The 24,599-nt window shown below is 47.8% G+C and overlaps 1 protein-coding gene across 3 annotated transcripts in view; it reads left to right on the forward strand.

Moving 5' to 3' along the window:
- The window catches only part of Dnmt3 (DNA methyltransferase 3), a 211,357-nt gene that overhangs the window by 171,386 nt on the left and 15,372 nt on the right, over positions 1-24,599 (forward strand). For 2 of the 3 annotated variants that reach the window (XM_033478278.2, XM_076520235.1), the window contains one exon: positions 21,350-22,961. In XM_033478278.2, the coding sequence (XP_033334169.2) occupies positions 21,350-22,961 (1,612 nt within the window). Of the gene's footprint in view, positions 1-21,349; positions 22,962-24,599 lie in introns of those variants that run through there. The other variant, XM_076520236.1, reaches the window with a different exon arrangement.

Below are 24,599 nucleotides of genomic sequence, written 5' to 3' on the forward strand. Positions count from 1 at the left end.
GTTTCCATTGTATTTTCGGTAATTAGACGGGCCGCGTACGGTACTTACGCGTATCAGAAATAAACCGAAGGTTACCGTTACCGTGGGCGACGCCGCGATTTTCCCCCGGTTACCACGAAAATCTCTGCCGCAGCTTCTCGAAAGCTCTCTCTCTCTCTCTCTATCTCTCTCTCTCTTTCTCTCTTTCTCTCTCTCTCGCGAGCAATCGACGGATTCGACAGCATAAACTTCAAGCTTGATTCTCGTGTTCTCTCGTCGGCGGAACCTTGAAGAACGATCTTTCTTCTTCGTGAATCCGCGGTTGCTAGGAAAGAACGTCGCGTGTTTTCACTTCCGAGATATCGTCGTCGCCTCGTCGCTGGAACTCTGTCGAAACTCAGTCGAAATCACCGATTTCTGATCGTTTCTTTCGCTAGCCTTGATATCGTAGAAATGTGTCTCTTTCTTTTTTCTGCAGAAATTTTTACGCGAACCGCTTCCGTCGGGAATATGTATTGCAATAAAGATTGTAGGATGTGGTTTTAGGTACGTCGAATTTGTTTGCGTGTTCCGATCGCTGATAATGACAGCGAGGATTTTATGCGTTTATGGCAAACGACCGGCTAAGAAAAGATGGCGGACAGTGAAAATGCGAGATGAATTTTGCAAGCATCGTTGAAACTGTTTATTGAAACTGTTAAATGGGAAAATATAGTTTCATTTAACTCTCGTTAGTTTAATGTAATATTTTAATATTAAATATTATATATAATATTAAAATATTACATTAAAATAACGAGGGTTAAATATATATATGAGCCGTTTATATTGAAAGTGGCATAAGAGTCACTTTGTTTTTAAGTCGATATATTTATGGGTTTGCGTTTTAACACGTTTAAAAATATGGATGCTAACTTTCGAGAAGATTTACTTGTATTTGTTATCTCAGGATACTGATATTTATCAGTATCAGCTCATATATATATTAATATTAAATATTTAATATCTTAATATATATTTAATATTTTAATATATATTCAATATTTAATATAAAATATATTAATAATATAATAATATAAATTGGTTAACCCCCACCCTCGTTATTTTAATACAATATAAAATAGTATAAATAGTATAAAATATACTATAAAATAGTAAATAGTATTAACTTATATATATAGTATAGTATAACTTATATATATAGTATTAATTGTAATAGTGTTAACTCCAATTTTTGATTTGCATAAAGATGCACGCAAGATGCGTTCCAAGTTGCACAATTTTTGTAGTCAAATTTCTTCTCACGATTCTTTTCCTTACAGTTCAATTAACACGTTTTTCCGAAACTCGTCGAAATCGTGACAGACCGCGTTTTTCCTTACAGTTACAAAGATATATATGTATATACATATCGGCGTTCGAACGACGGCAACGATTGCACCGTGTACGTTCGTGTAAGTACGCGGCGGCGGTCCCCGAATTCTTTTCGGGAACGGAATCTTGAGAATCGCTGTCCAAATACGTGAACCGGCGCGATAAGCACCTACCGGCGACTATTACCAGTCGGGAAGTAGCTTCGAAACTGGTCGGATGACACCCGTGTAGTTTCTCGTAAAGAGAGGTTGGCTGCTCCCCGTATCTATATCCGCGGCGATCGAGTTCGTAAGATCGCCAAACGAATCGGCTTCTTAATTCTCGCAGTAAGTGTACACCGTATTATTGCACGCAGACTAATTACACGGTCTTCATCGCGCTATAAAACACGCGCAGTTTCTCTTTGAATATAATTCGGACGATCTCCGGCTCCACTTTATTAGCGATAAAACGTCGTTTCGCGTACTTCGGGGTCTCGAACGAGGAAGAAGCGGTACGCCGCGATGGATACAAAGCGCGCGCGTAACGAAACCGATCGGAGCGGCTCGCCGATACGAAGACGGGTTCCTCTTCGCGGAAAATCCATTTTCTTTAATTGTTCGGGCCCCGTTCGATGAAACGATTTACGATTTCGCCGTAAATTTCGTCCTTTTCCGGGCAACGATAACGTCTTGTTCGGCGACGAGAACGAGTCGAAGAAACGACGGAAGATCCGCGGCGAACGGGTTGCGTGGCGACGGTGCGACGCGTTAAACGGGCGCGGAACGCGCGAGACGAAGGTGCACGTCGATTAATTAGTAAATGAGGAGGCGGACGGAGTGCCGACGATGTTGCGTGCGAGGTTCGACAGCCTGAAAAAAGCGGTTCGCCGGAAAAAAGCGAGCTAGTTAATTGAAAGGAAGCGGAAAGAACGCGTTCGAGACGATTTCCCCGCGCAAGAAACACGCGTTTCTCTTGAGAATGAAACGAGAAGCAGAGGAAGAGGTAGAGAGAAAGAGAGAGAGAGAGAGGGACCCGTGAAAAATGCATTCGGAAAGTAATCTTCGCGAGTTCCGACCGCTTTCCGGTCGCAGTCGCGTTCGAGTTTCGAGGGAACTTTTCGCACGTTTGAATTATGAGCGTGGCTTTCGACGACGATTACCGGAGGACCAGTTGCTCTCCGGCCGCGTTATCCTCGTTAATACGAGATTTCGAAGTCGCGCTTCGACGACCAAAAAACACCGCCGACTGCTTTAGCTCGAGACCTCTCTCCGTCCGCCGATTTCATTAATGAAGATCGAGCGATCCGTCGGTCGGCTCCTCGCGACCTTGCCACGACGAGGACCATTCCATTTCTCCGTTTCGCAACATTTTATTTATTTATTTATTTATTTATTTATTTATTCATTCGAACGGCTAGAATGAGACACGCGAATGGTACAGTTTTTTCGAGAGTGGAACATCCACGGCGCGCGACAATGTTAAATTGCTGTTGAAAACGGTGTTCGACGTTTGTCGGCGATTGTTTCGCGGCGTCGATGAAAGTTCTAATTGTGCGAGAAGCAAATCTTAAAAAGTTGTGCCGAGTAGTTCCAAGTAGCTGAATATGTATTTGCTTCGGCGAGGAGATCGCATGACGCGAACGTGTTCTAAGTGCCATGTGAATTATTCGTAATTGTTTTGAACGTGAAAGGACTCCTGAAATTCTTACGAAAACGAAAAGTGAGGCACCGCTGGTCTGTTCGCAGCTGAGCTGGGTGAAAAAGTAATACGATTAACGATTATAACTCATTAGTTGTTATTAGTGATTATGGATCGGTGATTATCGTTAGTTATTACGAATTGTTATAGGTTAGTTATAACTCGTTAGTTGTCAGAAGTTATTGTACGTTAGTTATAACTCGTTGGTTATCATTATTTATTATATGTTAATTATAACTCGTTGGTCGTTATAGCGAATTTGTAATTATTGCGTAAAAAGTTATTATATCTAATTTATAATAATTGTGCCAAAAGTTACTATAGCTAATTTATAATAATTGTGCAGAAAGTTGTTATAACTAATCTATAATAATTGTGCTAGAAGTTGTTATAACCAATTTATAATAATTGTGCAAAAAGGTGTAATAACTAATTTATAATAATTGTGCAAGAGATTATTATAACTAATTTATAATAATTGTGCAAAAAGTTGTTCTAACTAATTTATAATAATTGTGCCAAAAGTTACTATAGCTAATTTCTAACAATTGTGCAAAAAGTTATCATAACTAATTTGTAACAATTGTGCAAGAAGTTACTACAACTAATTTCTAACAATTGTCCAAAAAGTTATCACGACTAATTTATAATAATTGTGCAAAAAGTTGTTACAACTAACTTATAATAATTGTGCCAAAAGTCACTATAGCTAATTTCTAATAATTGTGCAAAAAGTTACTATAACTAATTTATAACAATTGTGCAAGAAGTTACTACAACTAATTTCTAGCAATTGTCCAAAAAGTTATCTTAACTAATTTCTAACAATTGTCCAAAAGGTTATCACAACTAATTTCTAACAATAACTATAACTAATTTCTAACAATTGTCCAGAAAGTGATCACAACTGATTTATGAATCATCGCGTACGACAAACGAGTGATAGCTTCTAGGCGACAACTTTTCCAGATAACTTTTCCCGCGACTCCGACTCGCGCCGCTTTTCAGCAATTCGACTATTCGAACGTTGAATCCTCGAATAGACCGAACCCCGTCCTGCTTTCCGTAGAAATTCGAGGCGGATCGCTCGCGCGATTCGAACGCGGGGCGTAACGTTGTTTCGCTGGCAGATCCGCGTTGTGCTGGCTCGGCACGGTTCACGCAGCTCGCACAGGTCCGTTCCCGCGATGGTAACGCTGCGAAATCGCTACTAACCGCCCACGCACCTAACCGTCTCTCGCAACGGAAACCCGGCGAGCTCTAACCGATAGAAGCCCGAGCCCAGGCCGCGTGCTTCGGCGTCACCCGGTAGAAGGGCAAGTACGCGCACACGTATGAGCGGGCCGGCCAGTGTGGTGGTGCATGCGGTGACCCTGCCACACGATGTAGGTGGATGGAATACCAGGGCTGTACCGAGAACCGGGTGCCCTCGAATCTTTCCCCGAGAAAATTTCGCGTTTCTCGCCCCGGCGAAACCGCCCATCGCGAATCCGAACGCGATTCGTTTCTCCGTGCAGCAGCGTCGCCACCATTTTGTCCGCGATCTTCTTCGCGGGCACCGACTGCACCTAGTTTCGTCTTTCGGCCGGCATTTTTACACAGACGCCGAACCTTTCCGAAGTTTCCGTTCGCGCGACCATTTTGTCGAGGCGCGCACGCCGGGCAAAAATACCCCGTTTCCGGCGGTCGAAAACGCGTCGACCAGATTTTCGAAATTTCCAGCCCAATCGAAGAACTTCGAGCCGCTCGGAAATCTATCGAGATTCCAGTTGCTCCGCAATCGACGCGGTTTCCGCGGTTTTTTCGGTCCACTTTCCGTCGTCGTTGTCTCCGGCACGCGATCGTTAGCTCATCGAAATCTCTGCTTTGCGCCCAGCCTTTGGTGCCCGCGCTCTCCTCTCTGGTCGATAAAGTTGCGCGCTTCGAAGTGCACCGATCTCGATGTATAAACGAACATCGTAAATATGCCCATGCGTTACTTCATTAGTTGGGTGCAGGTCTAATGCGATAACGTTGCGGCAGCCCGACCAGTTGCTACGATACGCGGAACTCGATTAAATCGCGACGATGCCTCGAACGCGTCGCAGATTCTGAGGACGGCGTCGTATTTTTTCACGTTCGCGATGCTTTTTCGATAACGTGGTAACAATTATGCTCGCTGGAACAGCTCGACGGAGCGTCGATCTTCGTCGAGCGTGCATCCTGATCGCGGGAAGTTCGCTCGGAGTCTCGCGGATAAGGCGTTGCCGAGCTGCAAAAACCGCGAAAATTCGCCGTTTCCTCGTCGATCTCGATCGCTTCCTGGCGATAAGCGCGTCTTCGCATAAAATCGCGCGGATTGCTTCGCGAATCATCGACCGCGAGGCGATGTTTCCGCGGCGAGGCGACGCGAGCCGCGTGCTTCTGTTTCGAGGCGATCGCCGTTTTCGAAGATTCGAGGATCGATTCGCAATCGTCCGCTGGAAACGCGCGTCTCGCCGGAATTTACGCGACGTTTCCGCGCATCAATTGCTGAACCCGCGATCGCGGCGCGTACCGTTTCCCTTTCTTCCTGGCCGGTGACGCACGGCCCCGGACCTCGGATAAGAAAAATTGTTAATATTTCAAGGGATCCCGATCCGCCACGGGGTTCGGCAGACTCGTCTGTCATTCCGGAACGTAAACACTGTCTCCGAAACTTCGTAGCGACCGGCGAAGCGGGATTGACCCATAAAAGTGCGTCCGTGGGATTCGATCCGCGCGCTTCTGACTCCTTCGACCACGACCGATTCTTCTCGGCGTACGCTCGTCAACGAGTCTTCCGGCAAGGGAAAACCTCGACTATCCGGTCCTCCGATAGCAGAATTATCTGTCGTTCGAATGCTTGGCACCTGCGGTCGGCTGAATCGAAGGCGAATCGCGCGCGAGACGATTTATCGCGCGAGTCGAGCGAAGATGACATCTGGCGCTTAGACTAACAGTAAACTGTTCTTCGAGGCTGTGTCAAGGGTTGTGTCATTACACGCGATAATTTGCATCTCGATGTTGGCCGAAACGATCCTGGGAACGCGAACAGTCAGCGAATCGCCGGAGATCGGCGGTGAATCGTGAAATAAAAATTTGTACGCGAAATAAAAATCGTCCGCGAAACCAAGCGGCAACGTCGTTCCCCCTTGGATCGTCTCTCGATCTACTAAAAATACTACATCGACGTGTTAATACCTTCTTAATTTACACGCTGCTTCAAATTCCGAGTCCCAAACCTCCCCATGAACCCGTAAAAAACCGCGGTGTCCGATCGGCGGGTTCGAACGACTTCGAGGATGACACCGAAAGCGTCGCGTTGTAATTCACGCGGAAAAATCGTGTGCATCGTGTACGGTTTGGCGCGGATGTTTGTCGGGACGCGGATGAAAAATTTGTGAAAAAATTTCGGCGGCGCCGAAGGTCGCGTGCGCGCGGCCGCCGGAAGCCGCGGATTTCGGGGAGCGGGTCGATCGAGAGGAATGATGGCGATCGTGTGTTGTTCGGGTTGTTGTTGCCGCGCACGATGCCGTTGTTCGATTATCTCTGAAAATAATGTCAAAGTCGAACTCCTTAACACGCTCCTGTTTCGAATAGCCGGCGTGTGTGCGCGGGCGCGCGCTGGCCAGCACCAGCACCAGCACCAGCAGCAGCGGCGGCGGCGGCGGCAGCGGCACCGCCGCTCGCGTGTGTCTGTTCGTGCACGTGCACGTGCATGCGCGTGTGCGCGAGCGCGATCGGCCGAGCGAGCTGGCGGGGTCGAGGGTGGATTTCGCGCGGGCGGGAGCGAGCCGAGGCGAGCCGGAGCGAGAGGGCAGAGGACGAGGAGGGAAAGCGGTCGGATGAAGCGATAGCGGAGGGTGCGAGCGAGACGCGGCGAGGAGCGGAGGGTCGCGGAGCCGGGGGGTAGAAGAGAAGAGAGGAGGAGAGAGGAGAGAGTCGCGAGGAGAACGGAGAGAGCCGGGGGTGGCTGGGAGGGAAGGAGCGTGTTGCTCGAAAGCGGGAGAGAGAACGGGAGGATTTGCGCGCGCGGGCGCGAGCGGACGCGAGAGCAAACGCCGGCAAGTAGAAAGAGAGAGAGAGAGAGGGAGAGGGAGAGAGAGAGCGAGAAAGCTTGACGGTGGAAAGAGGGAAAGAGGGAAAACGAGAGGTGGACGCGAGCGTTTCCCGCGAGCGAGAGAGAGACGGGTGGAAAAGACGATACCGTCGTCGAAGCTCACGCAAACACGCTCCTGGCGGAGTTCTCTCGTTCTCTCGCGCGCGCACACACACTCCGCTCTCTCCGGCTGTGCCGCACTCCCACCACGCGAACTTTCGGAAAAATCAATAGAATACAAGAAAAGCCCACGCTGCGCTCCGCCGCTGCTAGCCGAGTGGGAGCCCTCTCCTCCTCGGTCTCTGTTCCCTCCGCGAGGCTCCTTGTTGCTTCTCCACCCTGCGCCCCTCGCCCCGCGCCGCACCGCTCCGCTCTTCGCTCCTCTCTCCTCTCCTCTCCCAGCCCCTCGATCCTCTCCGCCCGTTCGCCTCCTGCGGGCCTCTTCGGCGCGCAACACGGCTCGGAGCCGAGCGGAGCACGGCGCGGAGCACGGCGGAGCGGAGCGTTTTACCTGTCCGTTGTTCGCCGGAAACAAAGACGGAACGCGAACGCACACCGGCCGAGGGACACAAACGGCCCGGAAGAGGGAGGACGCGCGACGCGCGCGAGGACCTCGGGAATCAAGCGCGCCTCCTCGCGAGCGCGGTAAAACGCGGACGGAAAAAACGCGAACGGAGGCGGCCGGAACCTGGCCGAATCGTCTCGCTCGCTCGCTCGCTCGCTCGCGGGAAAATCCGATCGCAAATTGCCCGAGGTTTCGACTCCCGATAGCGCCGCGTCGCTTTCGCGAGCTCGCGACCGCCCGCGCGCGGTCCCTCTTGTCGCCTCCCCCTCTCTCCCCCCTCGCTAATAACCAGCCGGCGGCTCTCTGCCTTTTCGTCTCGCCCGAGAGAGTCCAGGCTCGCCGGAGCCCTCTTTGCGCCCGGAGAGGCTCCGTTAAACGTTTCCGCAAACAGGCCGCGCCGGTTCGGTTCGAGTAGCCCGATTCGCGGACTCGTCGGCGGAGGCATCGGTGCCTCCGAAACCGAGGTACTGGGTCAAGCAACAGTTTATTAAGGCGATCGCCCGGTTTGCCCGTCGAGACGCGAGCAAGTGGCCGGCCGGCCCCGCCGAGTTTCGTTCGCGTTCGCGGCGATGGATTTTTCTGATTCGGGGAACCTTCGCGTTCGAAAGAACTCCGTGACGCGGTCGCTCGTCGCAAATGTGGCGGACGTTGTCATTGGCAACGCGCGATTCTAGACAACGAACGGCTCTGAACGTCTTCCAACTTTTCAACAATGAAGAACGCGAGCAAAAAACGTTGCTAACTCGACTCGCGAGGAGTTACCAGTCGATTACTGTGCGGCGACCGATCGCGCTGTGCCTTTTGCACGTCTTCGGGCGTAATTAATTGCAGATTTATCGGATAAGATATTTCATGCAAATATAATCGAAATAGAAGAATAGAAAAATCTTACTTGTTTTATTTAATATAAACTTTATAGTCGACTTTGTAGTCGATTGTACCCGAAATCGAAGCAAAGGCACAGCAATTGGAGAATCGGGCACCCTGAATAGACGAAATAGAAGAGTAACAAAATCTTACTTGTTTTATTTGATATAAATTGTATAGTCGACTTTGTAGTCGATCGTACGCGAAATCGAAGCAAAGGCACAGCAATTGGACAATCGGGCACCCTGGATAAACGAAATAGAGGAGTAACAAAATCTTACTTGTTTTATTTGATATAAATTGTATAGTCGACTTTGTAGTCGATTGTACGCGAAATCGAAGCAAAGGCACAGCAATTGGACAATCGGGCACCCTGGATAAACGAAATAGAGGAGTAAAAAAATCTTACATGTTTGATTTGATACAAACTTTATAGTCGATCGTACCCGAAATCGCAGGCGCAGCAATTGGAGAATTGGGCAGCCTGCGGTAGTACAGAGTTTTCCGACAAAACGCGAACAGCTTTGCACGTTCTGCACATTCGGATTACGCAGCCCTAAATTGTTGCAGGCCTAGAAGGATCCCGGTCAGTCTTTGTTCAGTTCTCGGAAGGATTTCGAACGTGACGTTTCGGATCCTGGGTAAACGGGCTGCGCAAACAAATTTTGTTTTAAACCGTACACGGCGGCGCATCCCCTTAATCCACGGCGAGGGAAGGGAGCACGAAGCACAGGGGCAACGACTTTCAGTGGAAAAAGTCGATAATTGCCAGACGAGATCGATCCGCGACTTCGGAGGTAAACGAATCCTAGGCAACCGTGATCTTTCAATTCTCTGTTTCGGTAATGTTCCTACTCCGTTTGCCGGTCGGTGGCCATTTTTTTTTTCGTCCGTCTAGCTTCTCGCCGCATTCTCCTTCTTATTCTACCCCCGGTTGGTTGTCCAACTGTGTCTGGGAACGTCTACTTGAAAGACGTGCTTGGTGATGACCCCTTTGATCTACATTTTGGGTCGCACGCGTGCCGACGATCGGGATACCAATCGGGGAATCCAAAAACTGATTGGATTAACGGAGAAGTCTCCTTGCAACAGCGTTCGGCATTGTCTCGACTTTTGACCGGTCGACTCGCGAAATATCGAACGATATTCCAACGTTTTCATGTTTCGTGTCAAGGAAAAAGCGTGTAAATTCTTTCTAATTGATGCTCAGATTGCGCACGAAAATGGACGATTTGAGAAGAGGAGATTCGATTGTTCGTACCTTGCGGCTCGTTTTTTATAGTTAATTCGCGCTCAGATTGTATAGAAAAATAGACGATTTGAGAAGAGGAGTGCATTTTTGCTTGCAATTTAGTGTAATCGTATGATATAATCGCGTCTTTTCTTCCTAAATTGTTCATCTTTGTACGCAAACAAAGCATGAATTTGGGAGAATTTACTGTACAATAATTTCGCTCTATTTCGCGCTCAGATTGCGCACAAAAATGGACAAATTTTTAAAGAGAAGATACGATTATTCGAGACTTGCAATTCGTATCCCCTCTTCTCAAATTGTCAATTTTTTTGCACAATCTGAGCGCAAATTAGGGAGAATTTACTGTAATCGTATGATACGATCGTATCTTGTCTTCCCAAATTGTCCATTTTTGTGCACAATCTGAGCTTCAATTAGGTAAAATTTACTATACAGCAATTTCTCCCTAATTCGCGCTCAGATTACCCTAAAAAATGAACAAATTTGGTAAGAGGAGATACCATCGTTCGAGCTTAGCAGCTCATTTTTATAGTTACCGATTGTCAACAACTATAAAAACAAGATCACCCGAAACGATATTATGAAAAAAGTAAAACAGGTCGGAATTGTTATTAACACTAGATCTACGGAGCACAGAAAACAGTTGTTTTATACTATTTTACAAAAATTAACAAATAAAACATTTATTTCGATTTTGAACAAGTGTTATTGCAACATTTGCAGCAAGTAACATATAAATTGAATAAACAACTCATAAATGTATCTCTACGACATAAATAATCGTGAATTAAGAAATTAGTGACCCGTCATTTTGACGCGTTTCGTAAATCTAGCGTTAAAGAACGCGCAGAAGAAATATGGACAGACACGGAAATACGGGGCACGGAATTATACGCGCAGCTCGAATAATCGCATCTCCTCTCTCCAAATTGTCCATTTTTCTGCGCAATCTGAGCGTCGACTAGAGAGAGAGAGAGAGAGAGAGAGAGAGAGAGAGAGAGAGAGAGAGAGAAATAACTGTGCATCGAGCATTCTGTATTTTCAGTCTCAGAGCTCTTCGATCTGGAAGGTTCGCTAAAGATTTTCGAAAATTCTCGCGTTGAACTGTATTTCTAACGGGGCCGTGTGTCCCCTTCATCGCGTGGGAGTCCTCTGGTCCCTAAGAGGATCGGAGGTGCTCGTAGTATCGCATGGCGCGGAGCCGATCCGCAGGCATAAGCCGCGACAGATCCATACAGAATCGTAGCCTGCCTCGTACTAAACGGAACTGACCCAGCTTCGTGGCTTTGTACCCTTCGGCAATCTCTCTGTTGCTCCTCTCTCTCTCTCTCTCTCTCTCTCTCTCTCCCTCCCTCCCTCTCTCTCTCTCTCTCTCTCTCTCTCTCTCTGTCTCTCTCCGTCCCTCTCGTTCCCTCTCACGGTCTCTCCCCTCTCCGGGAGCCGGTCTCTCGCCCCGTCTCTGTCCGGTGCAGCCGGGTGCACTCGGCCTCTCTTTGTCCTACGCCCCTTGACATTCTCCCACCCTGCCGGCCGACGAGACACCCTCGAGAAGTTTCAATTTATACTGAAAGTCGTCATGACCGAATCCACAAATACGTACGCTCGCTCCCGCGGCTCCTAGTCCATTCATATCAGCTGAGTACGCGTAAACACGAACGTATCCACGGCGCCGCTCTCCGCCGCCGCCGCCGCCGTCGCCGACGACGTCGACGACGCCGACGCCGCGTCTTCGCGAAATATCGCGATCGATTCGAGCGTGTTCCCGTTCCACGCGAGCCGATCGTGCCTCCTCTTAACGACGCCGGACCGCCAAAATGTTTCCCCCCTTCTGCCGTCGATTATTCGACGCTCCGGTAATTATCGCCGCCCTCTCCTCCACCGCCGCGGCGCCTACGCAATTTTTTTAGCCACCCTCGTCCCTCGTCTGCGCGTCCCCCCGTGTCTCCCCCAGCGGCGCACCGCGCCGAATTTCCGAAATCTAGAGCATATTTGCAGGATCCCGGGGACGCAAACAATCGCAGCCACCGAAACATCCGAGTACCGCGGACGAGATTATGTTTCTGGCTTTGTGCAAACAATTTACAAACGTTCGACCGACGTCAACGCGTCGTCCGGTTTTGTACGGCCGACACGGTTCTATTATGGCCGTCTTTGCTTTGTTTTCGGCGCAGCGGCGTCGCGAGACGCCGAATTTCGTTCGCGAATCGTCGGATTCGAGTTTCTGTGCGCGAATCGTGCGTAGACCGCGCGGGTTTTAGGGATTTTTCGCAGAGACGAGTCGTAAGTAACTTTTTTTTGGATTGTTAAAGGAGCGGGGAGATTCTCATTTAACCCTTCCGTGGGCACAATACGAATTTTCAAGATGGCAGCACGTCTCAACGGTGGGAATATTTGAGCCCGGTGGTCCATACGTGCACTGAAACGGGGGTGGGAAGCATAGTTCCAGTGAAAGGGTTGACTGCTGATTCTTAGTAACGATGCGGGCAATTTTTATTTTGCAGGGAGATCCGCAGTCTCCGGGCATAAGTGTTCGCAATTTTTTGCGTCCTCGAACAGAAGTAATTTCTATAAGAAATTATAAATTGACAAATTACAAATTATACGAAAATATTGAAATCTTTTGTCTCCTCGATTTTTACATCGTGGAACAGATTGATTCGATTTCTTCTGTCCTTTGTCGACATCGCTACGATCGACGTAGCGTTGAAAAAATTCATTATTAATTGTCTTTATTGAAATAACTCGAAACTGGACGAAGCTGCGAGAAAAATGTTTTCACAAAAGTTAAGTTACAATACAATACCAAACGATATCTTACGCGTTATCAACAATCTTTTCATTCATATAATGGCGGAGGTTGTTTCAAGGTCGACTGGACTTTTTCAAAGCGAATAACACGTTTTCTTATTCGAACAACGGCTGTTACTCGATTAAACGAAACACCCTGTATATACGTTTTTACTTCTATCGCACTCGTGCGATCGCCATACAAAAATCTCGTTTCTTTTTATTTCTCTTCTTTTCTTTTCGCGACAAAGGGTTCTTTTTAGCCCCGCGTGCACGAATAAAAATTATTATATTTTTATGGAAATACGGGACTCGAAAAAGCGCGATCGTACAGCTCGTTTTGCCCAGAATCTTTGAGCGCGCGCACGCGCGCCGTTTTCGCAGCGGCGCGGCGCGGCGCGCCGGCGTGTAACTCCAGAAGCATGATCGAAAGGTGATTTTTATTTGGCCGATGTTTTATTCCCGGCACGTTCCGGGGCTATCGAGGATCGATCGATTCTCGCGTGAAGCCGGTATTCGCGTGAAATCGCGCGACGCCGCGCCACGCCGCTACGGCGGATCGAGTCACGCGAGATCGCGACTAAAGGGTACGCGCGATCGCGATCGCGTGCCCGATCCCCCGGCGTTTTCGAGTGTCTCTGAAGACGCTTAATAATACGTTCGCATCGTTCGCGGAAGGATGGATGGTCAAGAGGCCGGACCGCGCGCGGCGCTTCACGGCGCTTCGGAGCGCTTCGAGGCGCGTCGGCCGATTCCCTTTCCGCGATAGTCGACTACAGCTAATCGAGAGCCAAGCACTCTCTTTCTCTCTTTCTCTTATTCTCTCTTCCTCTTCCTCTTTCTCTCTCGAGAGCCAAGCACTCTCTTTCTCTCTCTCTCTCTCTTATTCTCTCTTCCTCTTCCTCTTTCTCTCTCGAGAGCCAAGCACTCTCTCTCTCTCTCTCTCTCTTATTCTCTCTTCCTCTTTCTCTCTCGAGAGCCAAGCACTCTCTTTCTCTGTCTCTCTCTCTCTTTTATTCTCTCTCTTATTCTCTCTCTATCTCTCTCTCTTATGCTCTGTTTCTCTCCTTTACTCTCTCATATTCTCTCTCTCTCCTTTACTCTCTCTTATTCTCTCTCTTATGCTCTCTCTCTCCTTTATTCTCTCTTATTCTCTCTCTCTCTCTCCTTTATTCGCTCTTATTCTCTCTCTCTCTCTCTTCTTTATTCGCTCTTATTCTCCCTCTCTCTCTTATGCTCTTTCTCTCTCCTTTTCTCTCTCGAGTGTCACCGCTCGCGACAAGCGATTCGCCAGCGCGTGCCGATCCCCGAGACGCTCAGAAGCTTCTTCTCCATCGCTTTCATGAACAATCTCTGTTCACGAAGTAAACAGCCGGCCGCGAACTCCGTCAACGCAGAACCCTCGAATCCAACGGTTTCACATTTTTTTTTCATTTCAGAATTGTTTAACAATGAATCCACTGTGCCGGTCAGAATATCCGATTACACAATTTTGATCTCGAAACTGACGGCGTTATAAAAAAATTTTGACTTCGAAATTGTTGGCACCGTAAAAAAAATTTTGATTTCGACACTGCTGGGCATTGTAAAAACTGATAAAAAATGAAACGATGGAACAGATTTCTTGATTCAAGTTTGCGGTATATTGACGCTAGATTTACGGAACTTACGTTGAAATGACCATGGTCATTGATTTGTTAACTTACGATTGTTTAGATTGCAAAGATGGGTTTATGTGTTATTTGTTCAGTGCTTGTGTCGTCTACCACAAATATTAGGATACAATATATAAAATAACAATAGAAATACTTGTAATATAGAATAGTGCAAAAGAAGTAATGCAATGTAAAAGTAACTTGGCGTTATTCTTGTAAACTAGTATAAAATATCTGGTTTTTTAGTGCTATGGAGATCTAGCGTTAGCAGTGTCGAAGTATTTATCTAAAATCTTTACCTTTATGATGCAACACGCATCGTGTCACTTTTTACGCGGCGTCGGTGTGACGGTGTACGGCGTATCTCATCAATTTTTAAATTATCAACGGGCTTCGAACAAAATGACAATAGTAGTAACAATAACGCATAAAGCATATTCTTGTGTGTGTTTCCTCACACATTATTGACAAGTGTGTCATATGGATTTGAAAAGTTTCTTATCAAACTCATCTTTCTCGCGATCTCTAATTTGTTGTAACTCGGCACAACGTGAACCGATTTCGATAAAATTTTCAACATGCATACGAATCGCCAAGATCTGTGGAAGACATTTAAAAAATTTTTAATTATAGACTGTGATACAAAAGTTAAAGAACGAGGAGGATTTTTTGTCACTCCAAGTAATAGCGAATTTAAAGAGAAAAGCATTTTAGTCATCGTCTAGTAGACTCGTCCCTCTATCATCTGAAAAAAATTCAAGTCATTCAGTTCAGTTTTCAAATAGTTGCAGTAAATTTTTCCTAATTTTCTTTCGGTCTGTAAACAATAAATAGACAATTTGAGAAGAGGAAGTACGATTATTTGAGCCTTGCGACTCGTCTTTACATTTAATAATTGTCATTTATAATAATTTATAGTAATTTCTAGTTTATAATAATTTATTAATATAATCTAATATAATATAATCAAATATAATTTAATATAATTTAATTTTAATCTCTTTAATTTTAATATAAATTATTAATATAAATAATAATTATTATTATAATAATGTATTATTATTTATAATTCACTTTATAATAATTGTCAACAATCATAAAAACGAGGTGCAAGCCTCGAATAATCGCATCTCTCCTCCCCAAATTGTGCATACTTGTTTACAAGCCGAATAAAAATTATTAAAAATCTACTGTGTTGCGTTGCAAAAGCTATACGAACACTTTTATGGACCACTGTAGCTCGGTCGCCATAAGTGCAAGAAGAATCGCAGTCCGGCGGCGAAGCCGAAAGAAGAAGAAGTCTCGACGCGGAAAGAAAGACATTCTCGGTAGTCTGGTTCTACTTCGGCGAAGGATCCGACACTTTTGAGGGCCGAGTAATTAGTAGATTAGCGATGACGATGTAGAAGCCGCTTTCGCGGGGAAAAAAGTGTATTTACGGGAGAGAGCGAGCGTTGCGTCGCGCCGCATCGCATCGCGGCGCGCCGCGCCGGCTCCGTCGGGGGAATTCTACGTCAGTACAGTTACGAATAGTCCGTCTGAATCTACTTCATCTATTGTTAATCTCTACCTCTAATCCCGGGCATTCGTCTCTTTCATATCTTATTTACATTCATCCCATTCTCGCTTAAACAGTCCCGCTCGTTAAGCGAGACTCCGCCGTAATCCGGGATCACGATAAAATGACAAATATTTGTGGCAGAATGGGAAACGGATTACACGCGTGGATTACAAGCTGCGTCTGCAGGTAGAACGACGAGTTACGTCACGGCACACCCCGTCGACGTGCACGCAACTTTCGCGAAGAAACGCCAGGGTCCTGCCAAGACGTTCAATCCCCGGATTACCCTAATTCATAGGAAACGGCGTGAGCGCGACGCGTTGACATTTTTACGATTACGCGAGCGAGCGAGCGAGCAAATCTCGTCGAGAGATTCGCGGGATCCGTGGAAAAGGTTCCGCGGAGAACGATCGTCTCTTTAAACGCTGCCATTTTGGTTTCATTAACTAAATTGCTCGAATTTCGCGGACTTTCGGCAGACGGCGAACGGCATATAGCAAACACGTGCGGCGTAGTAAATCGCGTTTCGCCGGTGTCGCTCGTTAAATAAAAATCTAATTAATTGCTTTGATCGCTCCGGCAACTCCAGAAACAATAAAGGACGTTATTCGGGCTGCGGGAGCACGGCGGAACCGTCCGAGGGTTAAACGCCCCGACTAATCATTGCAGGCACCTTTATCGTCGGTCAGAAAGGCTCTCTCGCGCGGGGGGGCGCAAAAAGGGCGTTCTGTCTCCTCCGGCGAAGGGCTTCCGTTGCGGTTAACGCCCTTTGGAAGTAGGCAACGGCGCGGAGACAACCGGCCGTTATAAATTACCGTGACGCGTTACGCACCGGGGATGTTGCGGCTGCCGATGGCCAGGCTCCGCTTCGAATACGTTTCGAATACGTTACGAATCCGCTTGAAATCGTCTCCCATTCTCTACGCCGAAATCCCGGCGAGGCACGTTGCTCCACGAAATTTCTTCCGACGCGTTTTTCCTCCATCCGACGCGGGTTTTCAATAGCAGATTTTTCGAAATAATATTTCGATGAAGTTTCAATTTGGAACTTCTTGCTTGATTTATATTAGGGACAGGTTTTGATTCGTCGCTATTTGGTTCTTTTCTTTGTATTGGAATAATACAACGAGGCATGAAAGTGTTCGCACAGCTTTTAAAATGCAATACAGTCAATTATTCTTAGTTTTTCTTCAGCTTGTAATTGAATATATGCAGAATTTGGGAGGAAGAGATACGATTATTTGCACGATATTGCACCTCGTTTTTATAATTATTGATTATTATAAAGTAAATAGTAAATAATAATAAATTGTTGTATATTAATATTAATGTAAATTATTATATATAATAATAGATATAATAATATATATTATGTATATATATAATAACAGATATAATAATATATATTAATAATAGAAGACTCCATAATAATTAGTTGAATAATAAATAGTTGAAACAAATGTCTTCATTGTGGAGTTAAAATAGTCTCGAGTGCGAAATTGTTAAAGCTTATTTTAAGAAAAAAGCTTAGTTAATATTAAGTTAGTTAGTATTTATTAGTTAATATTAATAAATCGAGCAGCTTCATACGACGAAGAACTTAATTTATGTATACATAATACTCAATAACATTTGTTAACAATTTAATCGTGTCCGAAGCAAATATTTTGCACGTCATTTTATATTGCCGGTATCTTTTAACAACAACAAAAAATAACGATACGATCTACGATACTTGGTAAACATCATTTGATATCAGGCAGAAATGATAGGTAATTTCAACCAAGACTCTTGAATTTCGCGGAACGCTTAAGGGGTTAAAGGACTTGAAAGCGTTACCAGAGGGTTGGAGGTTTCTCTGATTGCACCGATACCTTTTACAAACTACGTACACCATAAATGCATAAAGAACCGCAGTCCATTAACGACCAAGCAATCGATGGGTCATTTAAGGTGGAAACGTACTGATGCCGCCGTCACGTGATATCACGTGAAATCGTACAGGAAATAATACGTCATATCCGTCCACACGTGACAATGCATGAACAGCGTGACGTGATATTTAGAACAGATTTGAAACAATATAATATACATATATTTATAAATATAAATAATATATATATATATATATATATATAATATAAATAATTTTATTTATTAGATAGATTTATTAGATGGATTAATTAGACAGATTTTATTTATATAGATTACTTTATTTTACAGATTATTTTATATTTATATATTTTATATAGATTATTAGATTTATAATAAAGAATATGAAACAATAAAAACACGCAGACTCGCAGCTTAACACTAAAATTACCAAACTAGTCAAAATGACTGTTTTTGTGACGAATTTTTAGATTATCTTCTTCAATCAAGCATATACTATAATCGAAATTATACTGTGTGAAAATAAATCTCGACCTCGCCACAACCACAAAACAATCCGCGTTGATCGTATTTAACACTCGAACCGCGCGCTCAGGGTCCGTTCTGACCCAGACCGTAAAAATTGATATCCGAATGTCTGAAGTTCCTAACCGATTTCAATTTTCACACGTTTCATCGAAACCTGCAGAAAATTAACATTAACATGGCATAATCTCGACATAACCTCGACAAGTACGTCAAGAAAAATTGTTAAATAAAACGACAAACGCTCTCCCAAGTATACTAATTAGCTAGATTCGACCGCGAAGATCCGTCGTTCGAGGTTCAAGACTCTGTAGTTCAAGGATTTCAACCATCTTCGATAGAAACCGAGCGAGCTTTTCGCAGCAATCGCGTCGAACGCAGCCCTTCGAACCGATCCGCAGATCCGTCAACAGTCCAAGAAGGTTCTTGTCCGCGTTAAGGGTCGCGGGGCGCTCGGCTTCTCGGCCGTGTCGTGTAGAACACGCGTCGTGCACGCGTGTCTCTCAGTCTCAGAACGCGTTCCGATTAGCGGGCGTCCATCGGGATCGATCGATCGCGACCTGACCTACAACGCGGTCCGTGCGACAGTTCTGGGATTGCTGGGGGTAGCCGCAGACTGCACAAGTAGATCGAAGCATTCGTTGCTTGTCCTCGGACAAGGAGGTCCGAGGAGAGGCGCGACTGCGATTCGGTCGCGAACCAGTTCAGCGGAACGTTTCACGGTCGAGAGAGCGGCTCGCAAAAGAGCGACCGCGGAGGGCGGGGGCCGAAGGGCGGCGAATGGATCTCTTAGGAAAAGGGAGACGACGTTTTCCGGTGCGCGAGCTTACGCCGCGAAGAGAGCGACTCCGCGAAAAGGCTGGAGACGCTTCGCGATGCTTCGCGATGCTTCGCGGCGCAAAGTCGGCCAAAGGGTGAATCCGGCGAGAAGAGGGATCCTTTTCCGAGAGGAGCGGCGCGGGGGAGGGTTTCTCGGGTACAAAAGCTCGGCGGGATTCTGCGGGCCTGGCCGGCGGTGGCGTCCGCGGGACCAGAGAGGCCGACTACTAAAAGTGGACACGGAGCTCGGAGGAGGATGGAATAAGCGAATCAGCAGGTCGTTGTCGTAATTCTGGCTACGTCACTGCTGTGTGCCACCCCTCTGCAGCGCTGGAGAGGGCTGTGTACCCTCGGCTAGAGGGGCATAACGAAGCGGGCGTGCGCGCGCGCGAGAGAGACAGGAGAGAGAGAGAGAGAGAGAGAGAGTAACGATGCCCGGCTCCGGGCGAGGCGCGCGAGCTCTCCGCACGGCGAGGAGGTCGAGGGGCGAGGGGAGCAGGGGCGAATCCGTGGAGGGGTAGCTATGCCTGCCGCTGGCCTACGGGGCGAGGGAGGCAGAGGGAGGCACAGGGAACCAGAGGGAACCGGTGGGAACCAGAGGGAGGCCGAGAGGGAGAGGCGGGACACACCGGTGGTGAGAGGAACGCGCGGAACGCTTTATGAATGAATGTTTCCACGCCAAGTGTGGCGAGAGAGCGAGAGAGGCCCCCGTGTGTCCCGCGTGTAAACACAATAATACCGACGTTTCCATTCATCAGGTCGACCCCGGCAAAGCACGCCGCGACCTCGAGAAATGCCTTTCGAGGCGCGCCACGTGCTGGATCGCACACCCCTCCCGCGACACCCTCGCCACCCCCGGCCTCGCCCTCGCCCCCTACCCCGCCGCCGGTTTTTTATGGCCGACCCTCCGCGGCACTGTTTAAAAAGCGATTCCAGTCTCTCCTTCTCGGCGAGCCGAGCAACAACCCCCCTCGATCCTATCGGGCTTCTTAAACGCGCGACTACCGCGAGAACCGGGACCGGCCGGGCCGCCGCGTCGCGACCTTGTTTCTACGCGTCGCGGCGACGACGACGACGACCCCGGCGAACGACGTCGCGACGTCCTTCGGATCCGAAGACGCGCCAATCAATTTCACGTCTTCGCCGTGATTTGTTGCGGGCTGTTGTTCAGCTCCTGCGAAGGTTCCTCGGCCTGGAGAACTTGCTTGCTTCGTTTCAATCGTTGGACAATAAGCCGCTGCGTTTTTCTGGATTGTTGTCTGTGGGAGGAATTTGATGTAGTGATTTCTTCTAGAAATGTTAGGAGCTCGGAAACCGGCGGATCTGAGAATTATAAGTCGCGAGTCTTCGGGCCTTGCGGGGGTAGTTTTTGGAGAAACTTGGGGCTGTCGGCGGAAAAGGCAATGGCCAGCTTGCTGGTTTATGTTAATATGAATTTCACTTGTTTATTTCTAATTTTTGCCACGATTCGATGGCAATTCGGAGGCCACGTGACACGATTCGATGGCAATTCGGAGGCCACGACACTATTCGATGGCAATTCGGAGGCCACGTGACACTATTCGATAGCAACTCGGAGGCCACGTGACGCGATTCGAAAGCAATTCGTAGGCCACGTATCACATTTCAGCGGTCACGTACTTAGTACAGTAATTTCTCCGTAATTTGCGCTCGGATTATACACAAAAATGGACAATTCGGAAGGAGGAGACACGATTACTATTCGATTATTATTACTCGAGCCTTACCAATTGTCAGTAACTATAAAATCGAGCCGCAAAACTCGAATAATCGTACCTCATCTTCCCAAAATGTCCATTTTTCTTCCCAAACCGAGCGTCAATTATTGAAAATTTACTGTATAAAGACTGCAGCGACTGCACTGTATCTATGTATTTTCCGACTAACCTCTTTATACAGTCTAAAACTGCTTAATAAACCAAAAGAAAAAGAATCTAAAACAACAGATCCCCCTCGTACAACGATACATCAGACACCGAGTCCAATTCGCACGGTTCCCATGGTGCCCCGCTCCGCGTCATTTCCGTCTTTCTAATCCGTGGAGAAACGTCGGTTCGCGGACCAGTTCGAATTCGATCCGAACAAGCAATCGTACGTATCGGACCGTGCGCTCGTTTTCTCGATCGATCCCATCGTCGACCGACCGGTTCTCGTCGCGGCGCGGGTTTCCCTCCCGCCCGCCCGTCGGCGAAGTTGAGGCGCGCGTTTGGCAAGCGCGCTTGCGAGAGGGCATAATGTTTCATAGCTGGCAAAAATGTTCACGTTTCAGATGGCCGGGATGAACAGCAGCCGAAGCGGAAGAGACACGGTGAAGTCGTGGGCGGAGGGGAGCGTTTGGTCCTTGGTATGCGCGATGGAATTAGGTTTGATATCGGAGCCGTGTCTGACGAGCGTCTCGTTTGCCACGCTCTCCGATGACGGCTCGCTCGTGAAAACGAGTACACCGGTGCCCGTGGAATTCCCCTCGATAAATTCGACGATCGGGACCGCCGCTGCAGCCGCTAGTCACAGAACGACGGGCCTTGGTTTCCCAGCGAGGATCACCGCGCAGTCACCGCCGAGGAAAAAATCGACGTCGCGTGGGTCGTCGAACAACGGCAGCGGCGGCAGCAGCGGTAGCAGCGGTGGCAGAGGGACGACGACGAAACGTGGCGGGGGGATGACGGCGACGCCGAGGAAATCTACGACCGCGGAGAGGAACGTTTGCGCCGGTTGGGAGCTCGATCGGGAGCTCGATCGCGCGAGGAATCCCACGGTGGAGAATTTTTGGAAATCGTGCAAGAGGAAACTGAGCGATGGCGCCGCGACGAAACGGCCGGATCGAAGCGACCAGGACCGTTTCGAGACGGATAAGGATCTCTTTCCGGATCGACCTCGGAGCGTCGACCTCGGCCCGGGGATCTGTTACCAGGCCAGACGTCGCGGCGACGGCGTCGCCGAAACGGCGACGCGATCGACCGACTCGCCGCCGCAAGCTCTGGATCATTCCGCCTTGGATCATCGATTGAGCCGCGAGAACGCGGCCTGGGACGTCTCCGAAGGGAGAATGATACTGGAGAGCGTCGTCGACGTCGATCTCGAGGCGTCGTCCGCCGCGACGACCGAGGACGAAGGGACCGTCGACGGCCATTGCTGGGAGTTCGAGAGCCGATCGGCGAACGATCTGCGCGAGCAGCAGGACGATCTCCGCGGCTCGATCGACGTCGTCGGCCAGGCGAACGGATCGTCTCCGACGCCGATGCTGTGCGACGCGTTCGAGACCGATCTGCTGGCGATCGACGTCGCGTCGACGAGCCCGCCGGAATCGTTCCTCGCGGAGGAGCCGTCGCCGGACTGGGCGGAGGACGTGGACGCGCTGCCGCTCGCCGACAGGATCTCCGCCGCAGGAGGCAAATGGCCGAGCACCGGGGACGACGGGACCTATTTCGGAGGCCGCGGGAAACGCGGCCGGACGTCCGGCAGCAGCGCGTCCAGCGATTTCCCTGCTCCGGCGGACGTTCGTCGGGCGAACGATTCCGCGGCGGGCGACGGCGGGCGGTCGAACGACGGCAGGAAGCCTCGGCGGCGAAGAAAGTCGAACAGAGATAACGATTCCCGATGCAAATCGGCCGTGAGCACCGCCCGCTCCGCCGGGAACGGGCGGTCCACGTCCGCGCAACCGCCGAAAAGAAAGAAGACGGCGGCGAACGGGAACAACGTCGGCGTCGTCGCGACGTCCGTCAAGGACGTCGCGACGAGAACCGACGCGCCACGAGCGAGAATTGCGCGGTGCGACGACGAGTATCACGACATTAGAAGGGTGACAAGGGGCTCCGCCAGGATCAGCAAGGAAAATTTCGTCGGCAAGCTTGTCTGGGCATACTGTTCCGGATGGTGGCCAGGTAAATGTCCCCCCCACGCCCCCCAATGTGGCCCTTCGCGTCCTAATTCGGTGATCCTGGAACGACGAATCGCCGCAGTGCCGCACTGACGATGCAGCCGCCGATCCCGGGCCCGTGATCGTCCCTTATCTTTTCCCAGTGCCCGGCAACGATTTAACGATCCTTTCTTTCGCCTCGGAAATTCGGCGCGCCATCGCGGCGCTCGCTGCTTTTGCAAATCCGTCGCCGATGACCTTTTCCGCGGCTCCGGAGACCACGCCAATGGGGATCCGTGAACTGGTCAGAACTCGTCTCGAGGGTCGGCGAAATTTATTTATTCGGTTCTTCTTATTTATTCGAGAACTTTGGTCGGTTTGTCGGTTGTATTAACCCTTTGCACTCGAGTGGCGACTCTGGGGAGCCATTAAGATTTATTATATCGCGTTCTAAGATCATTTTTATATTAACAAAGCTTAGATTTGAAAAATTGTTAAGAGCGCGACCGTTGCGTGAGTCACAAGAACCAATTTCATATGCATAAAATGCACTTTGTTATAGAAAATAAAAATACTGTAAGTCAGAAAAATTATATTAAATTCACAGTTAAAACAGCTTCGAGTGCAAAGGGTTAACCCCTTTGCACTCGAGTGGCGATTCCAGGACGACGCTAAAAATTGCCGCACTATTTTCAAAAGAATTTTCACATTGTTCAATTTGTATGTATCCGATGAATTTGCCAGAGAACAGAACTGTTCTATAAGTGCGCTCGTTCTATTTCGTCTGTGTCAAATAAAAATAATACGAAATGGATATACCGTCGATTCAAACAAATGTCTTTATTACGGAATTAAAACAGTCTCGAGTGCAATTTAACCTTTACACTCGAAGTGAATTTAACACGAAATCTAACATAGTTTCTCTGTTCTATGGTATTTTCATTTAACATAATTTACTGCATTTTGTGCACACCGCATTGAATTTTGTGACTCGAGCAACAGTTACACTTCGTAATGTTTTTTAAATGTAGATGATTATTTATTTATTTATAAATTTGATGATTACTTGGAAACGTGATAGAACAATTCTTGATGGCGACTCTCGAGAGTCGACCCTCGAGTGCAAAGGGTTAGATCGAACGGCGTTTGATTTTCTAGAAGCCGCATCGAAATTAGCATCCGGCTTTCCGAATATTCCGGAAGATCGTTTGCTCGAATTTTCGTGTCGGAATATTTTAGAATTTGTTCTCGCACGATTCTCGGTTAAGTTCCTATTTTCAGACATAGATTTATCTCTTCCATCATCTTTCATATATCTATCGTTATTCGGAATTGCTTCGTTTCAATGTTGTACACACGATTTTTATTCAGTGTATTCTTTAACCCTCTGCGCTGCGGTTTCTTTTGCAATTCAATCATTTGCCTGACGGTACGAAAGAATTTTAGTTTCTTGCGTGGCTTCGTTTACTTTAATTCTGAGGCTTTGATAATTGTGCCGCGGATTTTCTGCATTTGTGGTAAAATTGTGTGGTTGCAATTTTAAACAGCAGAATGATTCAAAGAATCCAAAAATGTCGATGTGTCATTTTTGAACTACTATAATGGGTAGAGAATAAATAAACTTGCTATTTAGTTTCTTGCCGTTTAAATAATGTCAATATAT

Source organism: Megalopta genalis, chromosome 3 (genome assembly GCF_051020955.1).
Source record: "Megalopta genalis isolate 19385.01 chromosome 3, iyMegGena1_principal, whole genome shotgun sequence".
In the NCBI taxonomy this organism is placed as follows: domain Eukaryota; kingdom Metazoa; phylum Arthropoda; class Insecta; order Hymenoptera; family Halictidae; genus Megalopta; species Megalopta genalis.